Raw genomic sequence first — 9,381 nt, 5'->3', positions numbered from 1 at the left:
TCCTCCCTCTTCCCTCTTCCTCCCTCTTCCCCTGTGATTTCCAAGTCACGAGCCAGCCTAGTGCAGCAGATGTTTTCCAACACAGAACTTTGTTTTTCTCTGGTCTCACACCCTGTGCTGCCCTTGCAGGGAATTTGATCCTGGTTCCTGTTGCTGCATTTTCTCAAGTCTCTTAACAAGGTTTGGACTCGCCATGCTCCCTGAGATGCTGGGCTGTTGGAAACATAGCGAGTGTAAAAGGCTTTCTCAGCAGTGCAGGGGAAGCTGCAAGTATCTCAGCAGGTGGAAGATCTGCCCCGTTGGACGAGCACGTTGCTTTTCTGAACCCAAACCATCAGTGCTGTCCAAAGTCAGGAGTAAAATGGGTCTGATTTGAAACAAAATCCCTTTTCTCAACCTGCCTTCATATTTTTCTTGTTGGACCTTTCACTCAGGGGGTACAGACCACTTGTGTTCACAGAGATAAATTAATATTTCCATTTGATGAGTAGGAATTAAAGTGGCTTTCTAATGGAACCAGGAACGCACTCAGGGCTCTTCAAAAATCAGGATAAATCCTAATCCATGGAACATATATACTGCTATATGTGTCAAATGTCATTTCAGCCTCACTGCTATTGAGCAAATATATTCAGTTGTTTATTGAATATGGTATTTAGTGGGTGTTTGAGGGTGGTGCTCATGGCCTTGAGCCCTCTGGTAGCCTTCAGGAGGTTGGAAGCAACGTCCATCTGAAGGACAGCGTGTAGAGAAGCACGCTTCTCGGGCTCTGCTCTGTGACACAAGTTGTTTTTGAGCACAGATACCTCTGGTTTAGATCTGAGTGATTCTTTTTTCTCTCCCTCTCTCTAGGTACGGCTTTGTTGAGTTTGATGATCTGCGAGATGCAGATGATGCTGTTTATGAGCTAAATGGTAAAGATCTTTGTGGGGAGAGAGTGATCGTTGAGCATGCCAGAGGCCCACGTCGTGACAGCAGTTACGGTTCTGGACGCAGTAAGCACTAACATGCATTTGTATCCGTGATTTATTTTAAATAAAATATTTTTTGCTCATTTTTCTTTTAAAAAAAGAAGTAATTTTAAAATAAAATGATATGAAGTTGTGAATAGTGTTTTGTAACTGTAAATGTAACTGTTAATCTGAATATTTATTGTTTGTTGTATTAAACTATTTTAATTGATAAATTAATAAACGCGATTTCTTGTACCATTTTTATTATTATCATTTCATTTAACTATTTGAATGGTTTATTTGCAATGTGATGTTTAACATAGATTTAACAAAGACCTCAATGTTTTAATTAAAAGAGTCCTTTGAGGCTAAGATGACTGCCCGTTCCATTTGCTGACCTTGGGTTACCTTTCCATGAGTGGCTCTTTGACCTTTGTGGCCCTTGGCTGACCAAAAAAGGAAGCCATGTGACGACCGCAACCTTGTCCCATTAGACCTGGGTGGTGAGGACCCCAAGGGTTAGAGACAGATGAGATTAATCTGAAATAGGTGCCTGAAAAGCTTTATTCATGTCAGATATTCAGAAAACCTTTAAGCAATGTAAGTAACATTAGTAAACTGGCTTAATTCGGTTTCTTCTTTCAAACTGCTTTAAAAATAACTTAACATTTAATTGCATGTTAATTGTAGCGTAATTATAATTATCTGCATTCTTTTAATTATGTGCTTGTAGTAATTATATATATATAATTTTTTTTTTTTTTAATGCTTTGGGTCTTTGTAACATTTTATACAAGGGGAGGAGGGTTGGATTTAAACGAGGGGGTGGGTGAATTTTTAATGTCTCTGCGATCATACGGGGCAGAACAGTTTCCGTCCGGGCTGTAGAGCGAGCGCTCCATTTCTTGAGTTGAAGTACTGCTGTCTGCTTGTCACCTCCTAAAGGTGGATATGGTTATAGAAGAAGCGGAAGAGATAAGTACGGTCCTCCTACCCGTACAGAATACAGATTGATTGTGGAAAATTTGTCAAGCCGCTGCAGTTGGCAAGATCTGAAGGTATGGGGTCCCTTTCTTTACCCTCTCTCTATTAAAGAGCTCAAAGGGTAAACGAGTTAGCTTTCGTTTCAACAAGGAAAGCTGCTGTACACCTGTATCCTTGACTCCAACTTGTTAATAAGTCTGTGTGCTCGTCAGCATACGAATAGATTTTTTGGCAGTAATACACATATTAAGTCGATATGGAAGTGTATTTGCATATTATATGAAATTATTAATGTGACATTGGGAGTTGCACCTGCAAATTTGGTGTCACTGGACAGTGGGAGAATAATTTTTTTTTCCTTAACACAAACCAACATCACATACAGATGTGTTTTATCTTCTCTTTAAGCCCTGTCAAAACAAGCTTTAATCATGCCAGGGGTAGGATTATAGAATCATAGAATGATTTGGGTTGGAAGGGACCTTAAAGATCATCCAGTTCCAACTCCCCTGCCAGCAGCAGGGACACCTTCCACTAGACCAGGCTGCTCAAAGCCTCATCCAACCTGGCCTTCAACACTTCCAGGGAGGGGGCATCCACAACTTCCTTGGGCAACCTGTTCCAGTGTCTGACCACCCTCACAGTGAAGAACTTCTTCCTAATATCTCATCTAAACCTCCCCTCTTTCAGTTTAAACCCATTTCCCCTTGTTTTGTCATTAGTTGTCCTTATGAAAGGTCCTTCCCCAGCTTTCTTGTAGGCCCCCTTCAGGTACTGGGAGGCCGCTATAAGATCTCCCCAGAGCCTTCTCTTCTCCAGGCTGAACAGCCCCAACTCTCTCAGCCTGTCTTCATAGGAGAGGTGCTCCAGCCCTCGGATCATCCTGGTGGCCCTTCTCTGGACTACCAGGATTCACTACAGATGGAGGAGTTTACCCTTGTCACTTGGAATTTTATTCATCAATTTGTAAGGTGATTGGAGCTATTTGGAGATGATAACATTGTTCTTGCACAGTCCCTGTTAAGAAAAGAGTTTTTTCCACCCCATGTAAAGCTGTTTTAAAGAAAGTTTCAGGGAAAAGATGCTTCCAGAATGAGCAATCATGCAAAACCCCTGCCAAAAGCTAGGATTTTCTCTAAAGTCTGAAGGAGTAGGAGGTGATTCTCAGCAGTGGAAGTGTTGGGTGACACTGTGTAGCCCACAGTACCTCCGAGTGCGCTGGAGCTGAAGTGTTGACTTGTGATTATCTTCATCGTGGATGGGGGGGCAGGACAGGGACCACAATTTCAATAGTAGGTGCAAAAAGATAGTGTTTCCTTATCAAACTTAGCAGCAATGGTTAAAACCGCTTGTTCTTACAGGAACGCTTTCTTTTGTGGTTCTCTTTTAAGGATGTGTAAAAATTTTGTTCTAAACAAACTTTGCCATAGTAGAAACGGGTCTGTAATTGAATATGTAACACTAGTTCAGGTACGTACTGAGATTCTTCAAATGTCTTTTGTTGTTAATGCTTCACCCCATCAATAGCTTGTCTTTGCTTCTGGTATTACAGATTGTAAGTAGAGCATGGCATGATTAATCCTCTACTGGATGCGTTGCTTTTTCTGAAGAGCTTTCATTTCAGTGTATTTAACATGGGAAGTAGCTGGCTTGAAAATAAACTGACCTGAAGTTCTGTGCCCCGTTTCCATTGCAGCCAAAGTCCACAGTGGCTGAAGGGTGGCCCTGTCTTGATGGCTTGCTCAAAGCAGGGCAGGAATAAACTTGATTTAGTAATTGAAACAGAGAAGTCAGGAAGCATGAATTGAGCTTTCATTTTTAGCTTTTAGCTTTTAAGGATTGGGGTTTCTTCCAGCAGAATGAGACATGTTACCTCGGTGGAGGATGAAGGAAAGTCTGCTTGCCTTCTGGCCTCTTCATATTCAACCTTTAAATTTATCACCTTTCCCAAGTTACTTTTGAAAACATGATTTAGAGAGCAAGCGTTTTATTTCTTTAATTGCTTTTGTAATTTGAAACTTACAGCCCAGAGTGTATTTGATATTAGACTTGAGATGGGAGACCTGAAATTATCATTTGGCTCCAAACTATCAACACCACCTTGGTTCTACTGACATAAACACTGTGAAATCGTAGCATGGGGGTTTTCTTTGGCTTGCTCAGAAACTTGGGCGTTAACACTGCAAATGCTGTTTGGTTAAAACCCTTGCTGACATCCGTGTGAATAGAAGAGGTTAAACGAGCATCGTTGCAGAAACAAGCAGGGTCAGCCTGGAAGCCTGGCTCTGGATTCGAGGCGATGGTTATTCTGTCCTCTTCCCCTAGGATTATATGCGTCAGGCAGGGGAAGTGACATATGCAGATGCACACAAAGGAAGGAAAAATGAAGGTGTGATTGAGTTCAAATCCTATTCTGACATGAAAAGAGCCCTTGAAAAGCTGGACGGGACAGAAGTAAATGGCAGAAAGATTAGATTAGTGGAAGACAGACCTGGATCGAGACGGCGCCGCTCTTACTCCAGAAGCCGAAGCCATTCGAGGTACGTCTGTTTATAACATAGCTCAGGTTGAGTCTGATGTGATTATGTGAATATACAGCAGGTTCCAAAACACCTCAGAAGCGTTCAGAATTCTCAATAAATCTAGTTTTTGAGGATCTGTTAGTTACCTGCACGTAACCAAGGGAAATGAGGCCTTTGTTCAGAGGTGTCTTCCTTGGTGAACACATGTGTGTCTGCTGGGTGAACACCCGCCAGCGCTGCTGCTCTTCCCCAGCTGCATCAAGCCCGTAGTCCTCATCGTCTTGCAGGAGGAGGCTGCGTGGCAGGAGGAGCTGTGCGTACAGAATGAAACAGAAGGTGCTTTGAACACTTTGGCTTTGAACACTGTGTTCTGCTGTAAGCACTAGGACTAACAGTTCTTTCTCAGCTTGGAAACCTTCACCCTGTTCCCTGTTTCTTGGAGATGTGGTGCTTTTGTTGTATGATCAAGAGTCCTGCTTCTGCACGTGACACCAAGTACATTCCCCTTTCCATTCTGGGGTAAAAATTTTTTTGTCACAAGAAAATTCAGGCAAATTTCTACTGTTCATAGAAGAGCTTACTGCAGAAATCAAAGCCTGAAATCAAAGCTTTATCCTGGTGTCTCACTCTATTAGAACTCTGACTTGATTGGGAAATTCATTCTTGCTTACTTGATTTAAATGAGGTTGTATGTTTTCTTCCAGATTAGCAACTCTGCTAATCTGGAAGAAAATGAGCAATGAGGAGAAGGGTACTCAAAATTTGTGACTTTATCGTGTCATGCTCTCACCATTCAGCTGCTTGAAAGGTGCTTTAATACCCACAGGGCACCAGGGGATCACAAGCTCTCCATGGGCACGTGCTAATGTTAAGCTGGTTGATTCTGTTCCAGGTCTCGCTCTCGAAGCAGACACTCTCATAAGAGCAGGAGCCGCACTGCCAGTAGTAGTCGCTCCAAGAGTAGATCAAGATCCAGGTATGTTTTTGTGGTGGAAGAAACGGGGGCTACTCACTTAAATCATGAGAAGAATCATCCTAAATTTGCAGTAGGAACACTGATTTTCTTTCCCCTACCGTATTATGCACAGTATTTCAGTGCTAGTCAAATCCAAGCCGCACTAAATTGGAGCTGTCTTTTGCCTTTGTGCTTTCAGGTCTGTGTCCCATTCCAGAAGCAAGAGCCGTAGCAGAAGCAAGAGCCGTAGCAGAGGCCAAAAAGAGAAAAGCAGGACTCCAAGTAAAGAGGATAAAAGTAGGAGCCGCAGCAGGAGTGCAGAGAAATCCCGAAACAAAAGTAAAGATAAATCTGAGGGTGCTCTCCATAACAGTGATGAGAAAGCAAAGAGCAGAAGCCGCAGCAAGGAAAAGAGTAGGAGCAGGAGTGGGAGTAAGGACAGGGGAGAGACGAGGGAGAGTATGAGGAGTAGGAGCAAGGAGAAGAGTAGGAGCAAAGACAGGGAGAAGAGCATTAGCAAGGCTAGAAGCAGCAGCAAGAGCAGGGATGAGAGTAGGAGCAGGAGCCACAGTAAGGATAAAAGGAAAAGTAGGAAGAGAAGCAGGGATGAGAGCAGAAGTAGAAGCAGGAGCCGCAGCAAGAGTGAGAAAAGCAAGAGACGCAGTAAGCGAGACAGCAAACCAAGTAGCAAGAAGAAAAGGAAGGACAGCCACGAGCGGTCCAGGTCAGCCTCCAAAGAAAAGGAGCATCTAAAATCAGATTCTGACAAAAAAGAGGCAAGAGGGGAGGGTGAGGATGCAGCCGCACGTCGGGTGTCTCGCTCCAGGTCTAGGTCGATTTCCAAGTCAAAACCAAATGTCAAATCAGATTCTCGTTCCAGGTCTAAATCTGTTTCAAAGCCTAGGTCCCGGTCCAAGTCTAGATCTAGGTCTGCCTCTAGGTCACACTCCCGATCACGGTCAAGGTCTCGCTCCAGATCCTAACCCTGCTGCAACCACGCTTGGAACGGTCGGAAAAGTCTTTTGTATGTGTTCAGTAGTTGTAGCACAAGTGATTGAAGTAGAAAACATGTCGATGCTGCTGTATATTTTTACCAACCCTGATGGTACGTCTGTCACTGTTAAACCGCAGCACTCCCTCCCTGCAATGCTCTCTGGTGCAAGGCTGTTCAGCTCATTTTCTATCCTATAGAAAGGTTTTCTTTAAATATAATTCTTCCTAGAGCACCAAAATTGCCCTGTTTTTCCAGGAAGAGCCTTGCAGAGAATGAGCACTGCACCTCGGTGGGTTGATGAGATTGCAGCGATGACTGATACGTAGGTATGACGGCTTCAGCAGTCTTTGCCCTTGAATTGATGCCCTTTGATGTATGCCATTTAGTGGAAGTGCTAAGTCTTTAAGTTTCATACTACTTTTCGTTTCATATTTTTTGGACTTACAAAGTTGTGAATAGCACAGTCAAAAGGAAAAAAAAAAAATATAGGTACTTGCAGTAATCCATAGGGAAAAGAAGTATAGTTCCATATCCTGGTATTGTGACAATATCCTTGTTTTATATTAAATTTTTTAATTTTATTTTTTCCCTGTCTTGCAAAGTACAGTGATTCCTGTTTCCATGAAATTTGAATAAAGACTATTTTTGCTTGATGACATTTGGTGGTGGTCCCATGAAGTTGTGTTGTGATATTTTTTTTTTCACTGTTTTATATTGACTGGCGTAAGCTTGAATTTACAGAAGTTCCTTGGGTTCTTGGTTTGGAAAGCCAGTTCATATTAAATGTAGTCACGAGACTCGAATACAATCCGGGTTAAAATAACTCATTTCTGTAGAAATGCTGCATTCTTTGGAGCTTTAATGTTGCAATAAGGAGAAGAATGCAGGAAAATAACTCAGAAGCACTGATGAAGGTGAAGAGCCTGTTTCAGCTGTTCGTGTAAATGAAATGTAGTGAGCTTCAGTGTCTGTAACACAGGGAAGAAAACTTCTCACCCCCTTAACTCCCTCAACTCAAGTAAACTGAAATCTTTGGTTGTCCCACAACATCTCATGTGTTGTACAGCTGATAAAACACTTGTGCTTGGGGGAAACCTTTGTAAAAGGGGGGGAAAAAACATGCAGGACATGCTTCTGAGTGCTTGGACACAGTGGGAGTGGTGGGGGCTGCTCTGCTGGCATGTGCCCAGCAACCCCGTGGACATGGGGAGGAAGGAAGGTGGCTTCCAGCAGGAGTTTTGTAGATAATTCTGAATAATATCCCAATTTTAGACTTGGGTCATTAGCAAATTGCTCAGACTGAACTTTCCACAAGCTCTTCTGTCGCACAGGTGGCTTTGAATGAAGAGCTGACATCCCCAGCACCCTGCCAGCAATGTTCTGAAAAATAAAAGGCAAGATGTATTTTGGGAGTTCTTACTTGGTCTGAGGAAAAAAAAAAGGTTAGTTATGGCTTTATCAAAAACTTTTCTTCAGCCAATTTCAAAACTGCTAACAATACTTAGGACAGCAGTTCTTGCAGCGAGATGGTAACTTCATAGGTGCACTTAATTCTGTATAATTTGATCATTTGAAACTTGTACTGCCATATTCAAAAGATGAAAAGGGCGATAGATCCTGAGAGTTGCTTTCAACACAAAATATTTCCGTAGAGTTTAAGAGGGGTTGGGGCTTGGTGAGTGGCTCAGACCTTATCAAATGTCATGTTACTACAGCAGCATGAGAAAGCTCTGTGGAAGTGATATTTAATTTCTTTAGAAGGAAAAGCCTTTTTCAGCTATATATATTTAGTGCTTTAACATCTTAGGCTGTCCTAATAACATTTCTAATCCCTTTTGCTGCTTAATCTTAGTACAGAAGCAAACCAGGCTAGGCAAGATGTTTGCTAATAGGGGATAATTAGCTTAAAAATACCTTTAAAATAAATCTGCAAATGATAAAATCTAGGTTAAGACTTTAAAAAGTGACTCTGGCTTTTGCTGTCTGGTTGCCAAGGCTGCTCCTAAAGAAGTGAGCGTGGTTTTATTGAGCCCTGTGAGAGAAACATTTCTTCCCTAAATACTTGAAGACAGGCCTTTGGAGATGGGAGGTGTGTGGAAAACTTTTGGCTGAGGTGTAAATTCTCATGGTGTGCAGTCAGGGTGGTGTGTGTGAGCACCTCGGGTGATGCTGATGGTACGGAGCCAGCACCTGCCTGGCCGGGAGGTTTCTGTGTGTGACCAGTGTGTTAGTGTGGGGTTTTGATGTGATTAATAGTGAGTTCCCTGCTTTGTTCCTGCTGGTTTTGAAGCATGTGATTGATTGGTGCAAGCAAATTATCAAGGGGTAGAAAAAACAATTTTTTTTAATTTATTTATTTTTTTTTTAATCCAAACAAGACTTTGAGAGTTGGGCAGCAGCCTGAGCTCAGTGCCTACTTGCCCAAGTCTCTGTTTCTGTATCTGCAGGAGCCTTTGGCTTATCCCTCTGGGAGCCACTCTTAACAAAGTCACTGAAGTATTTAAAGATGCACCTTGAGCACCTCTTTGGAAGCACCAGAATTTCAATAAAGATTTTAATTTCTGGATTTCAGGAAGAATTTGGACACCTGTCAGACACAGGGTCTTCTGCAAAGCCCAGGATTGCTGAACTGCTCTTCAGGCTCCCGCTACCTCAACAAACCTTGCTCCGAAGCTGTGGTCCACCTGGATTTTGTCCTTTCTCAGCCTGTCCAGTCCCTTTTTTTTGGCTGGTTTGAGGTTGACATGTCTCTGGCTGCTCACGTGAAGTGACAAACACAGCCAGGAACCAGGCTGTGCCACCACATGTGTGTGATGCAGCTACGGCTGGCACCGGGCACCTGCTCAGAGAGGATGTGGTAGGAGACTTGACTTCCTGAAGAGGAGATTTCATCAGCTGCAACTATCAGGAGGGTGAAAAACGTAACCCTTACCCCAGCTCTGGGCTCTGGTCCTTCCTTGGACATCAAACACC

The 9,381-nt window shown here is 42.9% G+C and overlaps 1 protein-coding gene across 1 annotated transcript; it reads left to right on the top strand.

The window, feature by feature from the left end:
- The first annotated feature begins 851 nt into the window (after positions 1-851).
- On the top strand, positions 852-7,066 carry SRSF4 (serine and arginine rich splicing factor 4). The gene is made up of 5 exons (XM_010164638.2): positions 852-995; positions 1,899-2,011; positions 4,263-4,477; positions 5,352-5,435; positions 5,614-7,066. Exons 3-5 carry the CDS (start codon positions 4,269-4,271, stop codon positions 6,395-6,397), a joined length of 1,077 nt encoding a protein of 358 aa, XP_010162940.2. The 5' UTR covers positions 852-995; positions 1,899-2,011; positions 4,263-4,268; the 3' UTR covers positions 6,398-7,066.
- The last annotated feature ends 2,315 nt before the right edge of the window (positions 7,067-9,381 follow it).

The sequence above is a fragment of the Antrostomus carolinensis genome, unplaced genomic scaffold, assembly GCF_000700745.2.
Source record: "Antrostomus carolinensis isolate BGI_N321 unplaced genomic scaffold, ASM70074v2 scaffold29193, whole genome shotgun sequence".
Classification (NCBI taxonomy): Eukaryota; Metazoa; Chordata; class Aves; order Caprimulgiformes; family Caprimulgidae; genus Antrostomus; species Antrostomus carolinensis.
The sequence above is the reverse complement of the archived record's forward strand: the minus strand, read 5'-3'. Positions and strand labels throughout refer to the sequence as shown.

Coding starts and splice junctions, on each gene's coding strand:
- SRSF4 (XM_010164638.2), top strand. CDS start 4,269: ATGCGTCAGGCAGGGGAAGTGACATATGCAGATGCACACAAAGGAAGG. Junction 4,478..5,351: donor AGAAGCCGAAGCCATTCGAG/GTACGTCTGTTT, acceptor ATTCTGTTCCAG/GTCTCGCTCTCGAAGCAGAC. Junction 5,436..5,613: donor AAGAGTAGATCAAGATCCAG/GTATGTTTTTGT, acceptor TTGTGCTTTCAG/GTCTGTGTCCCATTCCAGAA.